Here is a 15,529-nt window from a genome sequence, read left to right as displayed (position 1 = left end):
TGTACATTTCAATCAGATCTCCCCTCAGCCTTCTCTGTTCCAAGGAGAACAACCGCAGCCTATCCAATCCTTCCTCATAGCTGCACTTTTCCAGTTCTGGCAACATCCTTGTAAATCTCCTCTGTATCCTCTCTAGTGCAATTACATCCTTTCTGTAATGAGGTGACCAGAACTGCACACTGTACTCAAGTAGTGGCCTAACCAATGAGTTATACAGTTCCAGCATAACCTCCCTGCTCTTTTATTCTATACCTCGGCTAATAAAGGAAAGGATTCCATATGCCTTCTTAACCACCTTATCGACCTGTCCTGCTACCTTTAGGGATCTGTGGACATTCACTCCTAGGTCCCTTATTTCCTCTACACTTCTAAGTATTTTCCCATTAATCGTGTATTCTTTGCCTTGTTTGACCTCCCCAAATTCATCACCTCATACTTCTCCAAGTTGAATTCCATTTGCCACTTTTGTGCCCATATGACCAGACCATCAATTATTTCCTGCAACCTACAGCTATCCTCCTCGCTATCTACCACACGGCCAATGTTTGTGTCGTCTGCAAACATCTTGATCATGCCCCCTACATTTATGACAAATCATTAATATACACCACAAAAAGCAGGGGACCCTGTACGGAGCTCTGTGCAACACCACTGGAAACAGCCCTCCAGTCACTGAAACAGCTGTCAACAAATACCCTTTGTTTCCTGCCACTGAGCCAATTTTGTATCCACCTTGCTGCATTTCCCTGTATCCCATGGAATTTTATTTTTTAAACCACTCTGCCATGTGGGACTTTGTCAAAAGCCTTGCTAAAATCCAAGTAGACCACATCAGCTGCACTACCCTCATCTATCTTCCTTGTTACTTCTTCAAAAAATTCAAGCAAGTTCGTCAAACAAGATCTTCCCTTAACAAATCCATGCTGACTGTCCTTGATTAACCTGTGCCTTTCTAAGTGACAGTTTATCCTGCCTCTCGGAATAGATTCCAATAGTTTGCCCACGACTGAGGTTAGACTGACTGGCCTGTAAATATTCGGTCTATCCTTCGCTCCCTTTTTAAACAGAAGTACAATGTTAGCAATTCTCCAATGCTCCGGCACCACACCTGTACCCAGTGAGGACTGGAAAATGATGGTCAGACACTCTGCTATTTCCTCTCTTGCATATTTTAACAGGCGAGGATATATTTCATCTGGCCCTGGTGATTTATCAACTTTCAAGGATGCTAATCCCATTAATACTTCCTCTCTCCCTATGTTTATCACATCCAATACTTCACACTCTTCCTCCTTAACTACAATATCTGCATCGTCCCCCTCTTTTGTGAAGACAGACGCAAAGTATTCATTCAGAACCATACCAATATCTTCTGCCCCTACACATCGGTTACCTTTTTGGTCTTTTATAGGCCCTACTCTCTCCTTAGTTATCCTCTTACCCTTAATGTATTGATAAAACATTTTTGGATTCATCTTGATTTTGCTTGCCAATATTCTTTCATGCCCTCTGTTTGCTTTCCTAATTTCCTTTTTGACTTCACCCCTCCACTTTCTATACTCCTCTCGGTTTTCTGTGGTATTGAGTTTTCAGTGTCGGACATAAGCTTTCCTTTTCTGCCTTATCTTACCCTGTAGGCTCCTTGACAACCATGGGGCTCTAGCTTTGGCCATCTCACCCTCTTTCTTTGTGGGAATATGTTTAACCGGAACCCCTTGAATCTCCCCTTTGAATGCCTCCCACTGTTCTGACGCTGATTTACCTTCAAGTAGCTGTTTCTAGTCCACTTTCGCTAAATCACTCCTCAGTTTAGTAAAATTGGCCTTGCCCCAATTGAGAACTCTAACTCCTGTTCCATCTCTGTCCTTTTCCATAATTATGTGGAACATTCTATTTATGCCTCTGTTACACAACTTTGTGTGGCTGATTCACCAGCAGAATGGGCAGAGGTTTGGATTCCTGTCACCTTTTCACCCTCTCCATCGAGTAATGGTATGTGAGAAAATAAGTGAGGTCCAAATCTCTATCAACCAATTCTTCTGCACAATTCTGCACAGAAACCCAGCAAGAGTTGACTTCTCATTTCTTTCAGGAGTTAGCTTCTCTTTCCATCCTGGTCATCTCTCCATTAGGACTTTACACACTGTTAAAAGGGTGACCTGATCAAAGTGTTTAAAATGTTAAAACAATTTAATAGGCAAAATACGAAGAAACTATTTCCTCTGGTGGGGGAATCAAGAACAAGACAGCATAATCTTAAAATTAAAGCTAGGCCATTCAGGATTGAAATCAGGAAACACTTTTTCACACAAAGAGCAGTGGAAATCCCCACATAAGCCTGTGGATGCTGGAGGTCAATTGAAATTTTCAAGACAGTGATTGATAGATTTTTGTTAGACTAGGGTACCAAGGGACATGGAGCAAAGGTGGGTAAATGGAGTTAAGATGCAGATCAAACATGATCTAATTGAATGGCCACTTAAGAGCCTCCTTCTGCCTCCGTCTCAATTTAATAGATGGCAGAAGGGCTGTCACAGGGAGACACACCAGGTAAAACCTCTAGCAGGGATCCCTCCTTTGGGGGCCATCGAGGGCTCCTGGAGGGCCACCGCCCCCCTCAGCAGCAATCCCTTACCCCCCATCCCCCACTGTGGGAAGACCACCCCTCACCCTCACTAACAATCCCCACCCTGTTGCCCGGGCCTGCTTGACAGGTCCGGTGACCCTGATCCCACTCACCTCTCCTGGGGTCTCCAGACCCGTTGGTATGGCAGGACCTCCTGCAGTACCAACAGTGTACACTGCTCCCAGTGGCGCTCCCTATACTGCAGGGCTACCAGCCTTCCAGTTGGCTGGCAGCTCTTAGAGGTGGGAGCTTGCCCCTTAAAGGGACAGCGGGCAGTTAATTGCAGGGTCTCCTCACACCTTCTGGCCCGCCACCAGGACCCATGTCATCAAAACAAAATTCAGCCCCTTATATCAGAACCCCCTGTCAATCCCCAGCAGAATTTATTGGACCACCACAAATGGGGAGGAATCCCTGCAGAATTGGGCTCCACACCAAATTTCTGCCTCACCACCCTGCAGCAGAAATGATCCAATTCGCCTATTTCGAGCCAGGAATCCCAAGGCCTATCATTCACTCCAGTCCTGTGCATGATACTGGCACAGCAGCAGAGATACCTACCTCGTACTTCTGGTCAGCCCAGTCCAGCCAATGCTTCCTAGCTCCATCCTTCTTTTTACTCATGTACCACTTGACCTTGTTTATGATGGCACTCTGTACAACACAAATAACACAGGGTTAATCCATTCACTAGAGTGAGGCACAGAACAAACTGTAACTTCACTCCATCCCACAATGTCACATGTCACCTCATCCATTTCATGATAATAATAGGCATGATTCACACAATATTTATCAAAACACTTTTTATGCTGGGAATGGAACCTGGTCAGCTAACGCCTGGGTTAGATACAGAGTAAAGCTCCCTCTACATTGTCTCATCAGTCTGTCTCAGTCCTATCCACACAGACAGACCTACTGTAGCTGTATAAATTTCCATCTCCCAACATGCATTTCCTCTATGTGCTGTATCCACCTTGAAATTATAAAACTCTTTTTAAACAGGTTTCTGACTTGGTTACACACGGCACACCAAGGAAACCTTCCCTGCTGTAGCTTCTCGGTGTGAGTTTTTTGAAAATTCGTTTTTTATTATTTGTTCTTGGAATGTGAAAGTCATTGGCAAAGTCAGCATTTATTGTCTAATTGCCCTTGAGAAGGTGGTAGTGAGCTGCCTCCCTGAACCACTGCAGGTACACCTACAGTGCTGATAGGGAGGAAGTTCGAAGATTTTGACGCAGCAACAGTGATGTAACTGCAGTACAGTTCCAAGACAGATGGTGTGTGACATGGAGGGGAACTTGCAGGTGGTGGCATTCCCATTTGTCTGCTGGCCTGTTCTTCTAGGTGGTAGAGGTAGCGAGTTTGGAAGAAATGAAAACAGAAAATGTGGGAAATACTCAGACCTGAAACATTAACTCTATTTCTCTCTCCACAGACGCTGCCAGATCTCCTGAGTATTTCCAGCATTTTCTGTTTTTATTTCAAATTTCCAGCATCCACAGTATTTTGCTTTTATTATTACAAGTTTGGAAGGTGCTGTCAAAGAAGCCTTGGTGAGTTGCTGCTGCAGTGTATCTTGTAGATGGTACACTCTGCTGCCACTATGTGCCAATAATGGAGGATGTGAATGTTTAAGGTGGTGGACTGGCTGCTTTGTCTTGGATGGTGTTGAGCTACGTGAGTATTGTTGGAACTGCTCTCATCCAGGCAAGTGCAGACTATTCCTTCACACTCCTCATTTGTGCTTTATAAATAGTGAACAGGCTTTGGGGAGTCAGGAGATGAGTTACTCACCACAGAATTTCCAGCTTCTAACCTGCTCTTAGAATTATAGTATCATAGAATGGTTACAGTACAGAAAGAGGCCACTTAGCCCGTCGTGTCCAAGTCGGCTCTCTGGAAGAGCAACTCACCCAGTCCCACACCCCGCCTTTTCCCCATAACCCTGCAAATATGTTCGCTTCAGATAATTATCCAATTCTCTTTTGAAAGCAATGATTGAATTTTCCTCTACCACACGCTCAGGCAGTACATTCCAGATACTAACTACTCCCTGCGTAAAAAGGTTTTCCTCATGTCGCCATTGCTTCTTTTGCCAGTCACTTGAAATCGGTATCCTCTGGTTCTCGACCCTTCCGCCAATGGGAACAGTTTCTTCCTATCTACTCTATCCAGACCCATCATGATTTTGAACAACTCTATCAAATCTCTTCTTAATTTTCTCTTCTCCGAGGAGAACAGTCCCAGCTTCTCCAATCTATCTCTGGTGAAGTTTCTCATAACTGGAACCATTCTGCATTCTCTCCACTGACTTCACATTCTTCCTAAAGTGTGGTGCTCACAATTGGACACACTACTCCAGTGGAGGCCGAACCAGGGTTTTATACAGGGTCAGCATAATTTTTTTTATTCGTTCATGTGACGTGGGCATCGCTGGCTAAGCCGGCATTTATTGCCCATCCCTAATTGCCCTTGAGAAGTTGGTAGTGAACTGCTGCAAACCTTGGGGTGTATGTACACCAAAAGTATTCCTTTTCTTAGATTTTGTAGCAGTTTAATACAACTGAGTGGCTTACAAGGCTATTTCAGAGTCAACCACATTGCTGTGGGTCTGGAGTCACATGTAGGCCAGTCCAGGTAAGGACAGCAGATTTCCTTCCCTAAAGGACATTAGTGAACCAGATGGGTTTTTACAACAATGGTTTCATGGTCACCATTAGACTACCTATTAATTCCAGATTTATTAATTGAATTCAAATTTCACTCTCTGCCATGTGGGTTTTGAACCTATATCCCCAAAGCATTAGCCTAGGTCTCTGAATTACTAGTCCAGTGACATTATCACTACGCCATCATCTCCCCTTGCTTTTTTACTCTATGCTTCTACTCATAAAGCCCAGGATCCTGTATGCTTTATTAACTGCTTTTTCAACCTGTCCTTCAATGATTTGTGTACATTAAACCCCAGGTCCTGCACCCTTTTTAGAATTGTACCCTTTATTTTACATGCCTCTCCTTGTTCTTTTGACCAAAATGAATCACTGCACACTTCTCTGCATTAAATTTCATCTGCCACTTGTCGCCCATTCCACCAGCCTGTCTAAGCTCTCTTGAAGTTTATCACTATTCTCCTCATAGTTCACAATACGTCTAAGTTTTGTGTCATCTGAAAATTTTGAAATTGTGCGCTGTGTTGTAGTACACCTTTAAGAAGGTGTGGTTATGTTTTCGATGTACAACGGTGTAAGGGAGATGAGGTAATGTATCATGTGACTTCTACTCTGTGTGTGAGGCTGTAGACAGTAGGTGTCCAGACCAGACCTGTGTAAGATTACTGCTAGTTGTGCACATGCAGTATAGTCATCAATAAAGAACCTATGTTATGTGTTAACTGATCCCCTATGCTTGGTTGGTACATGTGTATAGTCAACAATAACACAAGGAGGAAAAAACACCCTGCACACCAAAGTCTAGGTCATTAATATAGATCAAGAAAAGTAATGGACCTTAACACCGACCACTGGGAAACCTCATGAACCTCATCAACCCTCTCTCTTACCTCATCAAAAAACTCAAGCAAGTTAGTTAAACACGATTTACCTTTAACAAATCCGTATTGGCTTTCCTTAATTAATCCACATTTGTCCAAGTGACTGTTAATTTTGTCCTGAATTATCATTTCTAAAAGCTTTCCCACCACTGAGGTTAAACTGACTGGCCTGTAATTGCTGGGCTTATCCGTACACCCTTTTTTGAACAAAGGTGTAACATTTGCAATTCCCCAGTCCTTTGGCACCACTCTGTATCTAAGGAGGATTGGAAGATTATGGGCAGTGTCTCTGCAATTCCCACCCTTACTTCCCTCAGTATTCTTGGATACATTTCATCCAGTCCTAGTGATTTATTACCTTTAAGCACAGCCAGCAAATGCAATACCTCCTCTTCATCAATTTTTAGCCCAACCAACATTTCAACTACCTCCTTTTTCACCATGACTTGGGCAGCATCTTTCTTTGTAAAGACAGATGCAAAATACTCATTTAGTATCTCAGCCATGTCCCCTGCCTTTGTGCATAAATCCCCTTTCTGGTCCCTAATCTGTCCCGCCCTTTGCTCTTTATATGCCTATAGAAGACTTTTGGATTTTCTATTAAGTTAGCTGCTAGTCTCTTCTCATACTCTCGCTTTGCTTCTCTTATTTCTTTTTTCACTTCTCCTCTGAACTTTCTATATTCAACCTGGTTCTCACTTATTATTATCCACTTGACATCTGTCATACGCACTCTTTTTCTGCTCCATCATACTCTCTATCATGCCGTCATCCAGGGGGCTCTGCATTTATTTGTCCTACCTTTCCCCCTCGTGGGAATGTACCTCGAATGTACCCGAACTATCCTTCTTTGAAGGCAGCCCATTATTCCATTACATTTTGCAGGCCAATCTTTGATTCCAATTTACCTGGGCCAGATCTGTCCTCACCCACTGAAATAGCCCTCCCCCAATCAAGTACTTTTACACTAGATTTCTCCTTGCCCTTTTCCATAGCTAACGTAAATACTATGATCACTGTCCCCTAAATGTTCCCCTACATACACTTGATCTACCTGATCCACCTCATTCCCCAGAACCAGATCCAGCAGTGCCTCCTTCCTCATTAGGCCAGAAAGATACTGATGTACAAAATTCTGTTGAACACACTTCATAAACTCTTCCCCTTCTCTGCCCTTTGCACGAATACTATCCCAGTCTCTATAATGATAATTAAAATCCCCATTATAACTACTCATAGTTCTTGCATCTCTCTGGAATTTTCTTGAAAATTTGTTTCTCTATACCTTTCACACAGATGGTGACCTATAGAATACACTCAGCAGCTCTAACCAAATAGATCCTTGATCCCTCTAGGGCATCCTCTCTCTCCTAACATTCCCCTTAATCAGTACTGCTACCCCTCCTCCTTTCGTTCCTTTCCTATCTCACCCGAAAACCTTGTATCCAGAAATATTTAGTACTCAGTCCATAGAACCACAGAAAAATTACAGCACAGAAAGAAGCCATTCAGCCCATCATGTCCATGCCGGCCGAACAATCTAGGCACTGCCTAATCCCACCTTCAAGCACCTGGTCCATAGCCTTGCAGGTTACAGCACTTCAGGTGCATGTCCAGGTACCTTTAAAAAAAATTGAGAGTTTCTGCCTCCACCACCATTCCTGGCAGTGAATTCCAGACACCCACCACCCTCTGGGTGAAAAAATCTTTCCTCATGTCCCCTCTTATCCTTCAACCAATCACCTTAAATCTGAGCCCCCTGGTAATTGATCTGTCCGCTAGGGGAAACAGGTCATTCCCGTCTAGTCTATCCAGACACCTCAATCAAGTCACCCCTCAGCCTCCTCTGTTCTAGGGAAAACAATCTTAGCCTATCCAATCTTTCCCCACAGCTGCAACTTTCAAACCCTGGCAATTATGTCCTTTCTATAATGTGGTGACCAGAACTGTATGTAATACTCCAGCTGTGGCCTAACCAGCATTTTATACAGTTCCAGCATTACATCCCTGCTTTTGTATTCTATACCTCGGCCAATAAAGGAAAGCATTCCATATGCCTTCTTCATCACTCTATCTGCCTACCCTACCACCTTCAGGGACCTGTGGACATGCACTCCAAGGTCTCTCACTTCTTCTACACCTCTCAATATCCTCCATTTATTGTGTATTTCCTCGCTTTATTTGCCCTCCCCAAGTGCATTACCTCACACTTCTTTGGATTGAATTCCATTTGCCACTTTTCCACCCACTCAACCAAACCATTGATATCATTCTGGAGTTTTTGGCTATCCTCTTCACTATCAACTACATGGCCAATTTTTGTGTCATCAGCAAATTTCCCAATCATGCCTCCCACATTTAAGTCCAAATCATTAATATATACCACAAACAGAAAGGGACCGAGCCCTGTGGAATGCCACTGGAAACAGCTTTCCATTTGCAAAAACATCTGTCGACTACTACCTTTTGTTTTGTGTCCCTGAGACAATTCTGGATCCAACCTGCCACATTCCCCTGTATCCCATGGGCTTTCATTTTACTGACCAGTCTGCCATGCAGGACTTTGTCAAATGCCTTACTAAAATCCACGTAGACCACATCTACTGCACTACCCTCATCAATCCTGCTTGTTACGTCCTCAAAAAATTCAATTAGGTTAGTAAGACATGACCTTCCCTTAACAAATCCATGCTGACTATCCCTGATTAAGCTGTGCCTTGCTAAGTGGCAGTTAATCCTGTCCCTCAGAATTGATTCTAACAATTTACCTACCAGTGAGGTCAGACTAACCAGCCTATAATTATTTGGCCTATCCCTCGCACCCTTTTTAAACAATAGTAAAACATTTGCAGACATCCAATCGTCTGGTACTTTGCCTGTATCCAGTGAGGATTGGAAGATGATCCTCAGCACATCCGCTATTTCTTCCCTGGCTTCCTTTAACAACCTGGGATAGAATCCATCCGTCCCTGGGGATTTATCCACTTTCAAGGATGCCAGACCCTCTAGTACTTCCTCTCATTATGCTTATCGTATCTAATATTTCACACTTCTCCTCTTTAACTACAATGTCTGCATCAATCCTCTCCTTTGTGAAGATAGAGACAAAAACTCATTAAGAACCCTACCCACATCTTCTGCATCCATGTATAAGTTGCCTTGTACATCTCTGATAGGCCCTACCCTTTCCTTAGTTATCCTCTTACTCTTAATGTACTGATAAAACATCTTTGGGTTTTCCTTGATTTTACCTGCCAATATTTTTTCATGCCCTCTCTTTGCTTTTCTAATTTCCTTTTTTACTTCACTTTCTATATCCTCTAGACTTTCAAAAGTATTAAGATCTTTGTGATCGTCATAAGCTTTCTTTTTCTGCTTTAACTTACCCTGTAAGCTTCTAGATAACCAGGGGGCTTTAGATTTGGCAGTACCACCCTTTATCTTTGTGGGTTCATGTCTACACTGTGCCTGTGGTATCTCGCTTTTGAATGCCTCCCACTGGTTTGCCACTGATTTTCCTTCAAGTAGCTGTATCCAGTCCACCTTCGCCAGGTCACCTGTCAGTTTTGTAAAATTTGGCTTCCCCCAATTTAGTACCTTTACTCCTGTTTTATCTTTGTCCTTTTCCATGATTATGCTAAAACTAACTGTATTATGATCACTATCTCCAAAATGGTCACCCACTGTTACTTCATTCACTTGCCCAGCTTCATTACCGAAGATTAAATCTAGAATTGTGCCCCATCTCGTTGGGCTTGTTACATGCTGGCTAAAAAAGTTCTCTTGAACACAGTTCAAGAACTTTGGCTCCTCTGTGCCCTTCACACTGTTTGTATCCCAGTTGATATTGGGGTAGTTGAAATCCCCAACTATTATTGCCTTATAGTTTTTGCACTCAGAAATGTGTCTACATATTTGTTCTTCTACCTCCCTCTCACTATTTGGTCTATAGTACACTCCTATTAGTGTGGCTGCCCCTTTTTTATTTCTGATCTCCACCCAAATGGCCTCGTTTGATGATTCATTTAGCATAACATCCCTCCTCACAGTTGCTATTGATTCCTTAACTAATAATGCTACACCCCCTCCTTTTTTATCTCCCTCTCTATCCCTCCTGAAAACTCTATATCCAGGGATGTTGAGCTGCCATTCTTGCCCCTCTTTAAGCCAAGTTTCCATTATGGCAACAATATCATAGAACATTACAGCGCAGTACAGGCCCTTCAGCCCTCGATGTTGCGCCGACCTGTGAAACCATCTGACCTACACTATTCCATTTTCATCCATATGTCTATCCAATGACCACTTAAATGCCCTTAAAGTTGGCGAGTCTACTACTGTTCCAGGCAGGGCGTTCCACGCCCCTACTACTCTCTGAGTAAAGAAACTACCTCGAACATCTGTCCTATATCTATCACCCCTCAACTTAAAGCTACGTCCCCTCGTGTTTGCCATCACCATCCGAGGAAAAAGGCTCTCACTCTTCACCCTGTCCAGTCCTCTGATTATCTTATATGTCTCTATTAAGTCACCTCTTCTCCTCCTTCTCTCTAACGAAAACAACCTCAAGTCCCTCAGCCTTTCCTCGTAAGACCTTCCCTCCATACCAGGCAACATCCTAGTAAATCTCCTCTGCACCTTTTCCAAAGCTTCCACATCCTTCCTATAATGCGGTGACCAGAACTGCACGCAATACACCAGGTGCGGCCGCACCAGAGTTCTGTACAGCTGCAGCATGACCTCATGGCTCCTAAACTCGATCCCCCTACTAATAAAAGCTAACACACCATATGCCTTCTTAACAGCTCTATTAACCTGGGTGGCAACTTTCAGGGATTTATGTACCTGGACACCAATATCTCTCTGCTCATCTACACTACCAAGAATCTTCCCATTAGCCCAGTATTCTGCATTCCTGTTACTCCTTCCGAAGTGAATCACCTCACACTTTTCCGCATTAAACTCCATTTGCCATCTCTCAGCCCAGCTCTGCAGCCTATCTATGTCCCTCTGTAACCTACAACATCCTTCGGCACTATCCACAACTCCACCGACCTTCGTGTCATCCGCAAATTTACTAACCCACCCTTCTACGCCCTCATCCAGGTCATTTATAAAAATGACAAACAGCAGTGGCCCCAAAACAGATCCTTGCGGTACACCACTAGAAACTATACTCCAGGATGAACATTTACCATCAACCACCACCCTCTGTCTTCTTTCAGCTAGCCAATTTCTGATCCAAAGCACTAATTCACCTTCAATCCCATACTTCTGTATTTTCTGCAATAGCCTACCGTGGGGAACTTTATCAAACGCCTTACTGAAATCCATATAGACCACATCCACGGCTTTACCCTCATCCACCTGTTTGGTCACCTTGTCAAAAAACTCAATAAGGTTTGTGAGGCACGACCTACCCTTCACAAAACCGTGCTGACTATCTCTAATGAACTTATTCTTTTCAAGATGATTATAAATCCTATCTCTTATAACCTTTTCCAACATTTTACCCACAACCGAAGTAAGGCTCACAGGTCTATAATTACCAGGGCTGTCTCTACTCCCCTTCTTGAACAAGGGGACAACATTTGCTATCCTCCAGTCTTCTGGCACTATTCCTGTCGACAATGACGACATAAAAATCAAGGACAAAGGCTCTGCAATCTCCTCCCTGGCTTCCCAGAGAATCCTAGGATAAATCCCATCTGGCCCAGGGGACTTATCTATTTTCACACTTTCCAAAATTGCTAACACCTCCTCCTTGTGAACCTCAATCCCATCTAGCCTAGTAGTCTGTATCTCAGTATTCTCCTCGACAACATTTTCTTTCTCCACTGTAAATACTGACGCAAAATATTCATTTAACAGTTCCCCTATCTCCTCTGATTCCACACACAACTTCCCACTACTATCCTTGATTGGCCCTAATCTAACTCTAGTCATTCTTTTATTCCTGATATACCTATAGAAAGCCTTAGGGTTTTCTTTGATCCTATCCGCCAATGACTTCTCATGTCCTCTCCTTGCTCTTCTTATCTCTCCCTTTAGATCCTTCCTGGCTAGCTTGTAACTCTCATGTTGCCATGTGTCTATTTGTGCCCTCAGCTCATCAGCTTTATTTACTATACTCCTTGCATTTAAATAAATACCCTTTAATACTGCCAAATTCCTGTGCTGCACACTTTTTAACCTTTGTTTCTTCTGTCTTTCAGTCACTCAATAATTTTCTGCCTCCTGTTTCCTGCCCTGAAATTCTCCTATCCAAGACTGCACTCAGATTCTCATGCCCCTGCCAAACTAGTTTAAACCATCCCCAACAGCACAAGCAAACCTTCCTGCAAGGATATTTGGCCCAGTCCTGTTCAGATGTAGACCGTCCAGCTTGTACAGGTCCCAGCTTCCCCAGAACTGGTCCCAATGCCCCAGAAATTTGAAGCCCTCCCTCCTGCACCATCTGTCCTGCCACGCATTCATCTGGTGTATTTTCCTATTTCCATACTCACCAGAAATCTGGAGATTGCTACCTTTGAGGTCCTGCTTGCTAATCTCATTCCTAATTCCCTGAACTCAGCCTGCAGGACCTCATCCTCTTTCTTCCTATATTATTGGTACCAATGTGGACCACGACCTCTGGCTGTGCACCCTCGCCCTCCAGAATGCTCTATAGCCGCTTGGTGATATCCATGACCCTTGCACCAGGGAGGCAACATACCATTCCTTCACCCCAGGATGTTGATGGTGGGGGATTCAGCGATGGTAATGCTGTTGAATGTCAAGGGGAGATGGTTAGAAACTTTCTTGTTAGAGATGGTCATTGCCTGGCACTTGTGTGGTACGAATGTCATTTGCCACTTATCAGCCCAAGCCTGAATGTTCTCCAGTCTTGCTGCATGTGGGCACGGACTAGTTCAGTATCTGAGCAGTCGCAAATGGTACTGAACACTGTGCAATCATCAGCAAAGATCCCCACTTCTGACCTTATGCTGGAGAGAAGGTTATTGACGAAGCAGCTGAAGATGGTTGGTCTGTGGACACTACCCTGTGCAACTCCTGCAGTACTGTCTTGGGGTTGAAATGACTGGCCTCCAACAATCAAAACCATCTTCCTTTGTGCTGGATATGACTCCAACCAGTGGAGAGTTTTCCCCCGATTCCCATTGACTCCAGATTTGTTCGGGCTCCTTGATGCCACAGTATGCACCATCTACATGATGCACTGCAGCAACTCAACATGCCTCCTTCAACACACCTTCCAAACTCGCAACTTCTTCCACCTAGAAGGACAAGGGCAGCAGAAGCATGGGAGCACCACCATCTGCAAGTTCCCCTCCGAGCCACTGTCATGCAGGCCCCCACCTGCCGAGAATGAGGCATATTAATTTCCCCACATGGACATTAAATTTCAAATTGTTGCTGGGAAGAAGAGAAGGCCTGTTATAAGGACTGCCAGACCTTGACTGGAAAAAAGACATTTGCATATCAACAGACAGTGCTTGGAAAGGACAAACACCATTCCCTGACATACAATACACAGAGCCAAGACATGTTCAGACCAGTTAGTCACATGACTAACCTGCTTGGCAACCTGGGAGATTCTGAATTGTACAGTTTGAAATGAGAGCCTGCGGAAAGCTGTTTGCTCCTGGATTGAAAATGCCTCTCCTGGCTGGCTCACCACAGCCTCTCCTGTCTGCTCCCATCTGTTTCTCACAAGCCTCTGAATCCACTGAAGACACATGAACTCCAAGAGAGAAAAATCTCCTACAGCGAACAAGGTTTAAGAAGAAAACTGGGCCCCAATGAAAATCAAGATCTACCTGCAATCAAGGACTCTACAGTGAGCTCGAAGAACCGTAACAACAACTCTTCAGATATTGCCTCAAACCTTTCCACTTTATTTTTTTTCTGCTCTTTTCTGTCTCTATTTGCATGTGTGTATCACGTATGCATGCTAGCATGGGCTGCGGCATGTATCCTTCGGCATTAACCGAATTAGAGTTTAAATTTAAGTTTAATAAATTTCAAGTTTTCTTTTTGAAACCTAAGAAAGTCTGTTTGTGCTGATTTCTTTGCCTTATAATTGGAAAGCGGTGAACAAGGATTCACCAAGGGGGAGCTAAAAACACGCTGTGTTTAAGATTAAACCCTGTTACAGTAAGACCAGGTGAAGGCTGAAAGGGAACCCTAGACCTCTTTCTCACCTGGTCGTAACACCACACACTATCCTGACTTGGAAATATATTGTCGTTCCTTCACTGTCACTGGATCAAATTCTTGGATCTCCCTCGCTAACAGCACTGTGGGTGCACCTGCACCAGATGGACTGCAGCAGTTCAAGAAGGTGGCTCACCACCAACTTCTCAAGGGCAATTAGGGATGGGCAGCAAATGCTGAACTTGCCAGCAATGCTAACATCCCATGAAAAGAATAAAAAAAAATTCTGAGAGCAGTTAAGTGTCAACCAAATTGATGTGGGTCTGGACTTATACGATTGCCAGACAGGGTAAGGGCGGCAGACTTTCTCCCTGAAAATCATTAGTAAACCAGATGGGTTTTTGTGACAATCTGGTAGCTTCTTGATAATTATTAATGAGACTGGAATGTCATTCCAGATTAATTAATTGAATTGATATTTCCCCAGCAGCTGTGATGGGATTTGAACTCATGTCTTTGAAACATTAGTCATGACTCTGGATTGCTAATCCCATAACATTACCAATCTTCTAAAGTCCCCCTTGGGATGTGGGTGTCACTGGTAAGTCCAACATTTATTTCCCATCCCTAGTTGCCCTTTAGAAGATGGTGGTGAGCCGCCTTCTTATTGAACCACAGCAGTCCATGTGATGAAGGTAATCCCACAATGCTGGTGGGTAGGGACTTCCAGGATTTTGATCCAGCAACAACGAGGGAACAGCGATCTGTGTCCATATCAGGATAATGTGTGACTTGGAGGGCATCTTGCAGGTGGTGGGGTTCCCATGCACCTGCTACCCTTGTCCTTCTAGGTGGTAGAGGTCACAGGTTTGGAAGGTGTTGTTGAAGGAGCCTTGGTGAATTACTGCAGTGCATCTTGTAGCTGGTGATGAAAGGAGTACATGTTCATGTTGCCAATGTAGTGCCAAATTAGGAGACCCATGCCCACCAAAATTTGTGATGAATCCACCCATACTCTCTTTAGTTAGGACCTTTACAGCCTGAGGAGACTTTGATCCTATCAATCTGGGCTGATATTGAGCCCAGGCCACAGAGATGGAAGTGCATATTGAATCGATTGCACCCAGTTCCCACAGAAGAGTGTGGATTTATGAAATAGATGAAAATTCATTGACCAATTTTAAACATATGAA

General features: G+C 43.8%; 1 protein-coding gene across 1 annotated transcript in view; it reads right to left on the bottom strand.

Moving 5' to 3' along the window:
- LOC137348041 (solute carrier family 15 member 1-like) overlaps positions 1-15,529 on the bottom strand; it is a 196,168-nt gene that overhangs the window by 80,369 nt on the left and 100,270 nt on the right. Inside the window, exon 12 of the mRNA XM_068013142.1 lies at positions 3,188-3,280. Coding sequence (XP_067869243.1) covers positions 3,188-3,280 — 93 coding nt within the window. The remainder of the gene's footprint in view (positions 1-3,187; positions 3,281-15,529) is intronic.

This window comes from Heterodontus francisci, chromosome 33 (genome assembly GCF_036365525.1).
Source record: "Heterodontus francisci isolate sHetFra1 chromosome 33, sHetFra1.hap1, whole genome shotgun sequence".
Classification (NCBI taxonomy): Eukaryota; Metazoa; Chordata; class Chondrichthyes; order Heterodontiformes; family Heterodontidae; genus Heterodontus; species Heterodontus francisci.
Note: the sequence above shows the minus strand (reverse complement) of the source record. Positions and strands in the feature narration are given on the sequence as shown.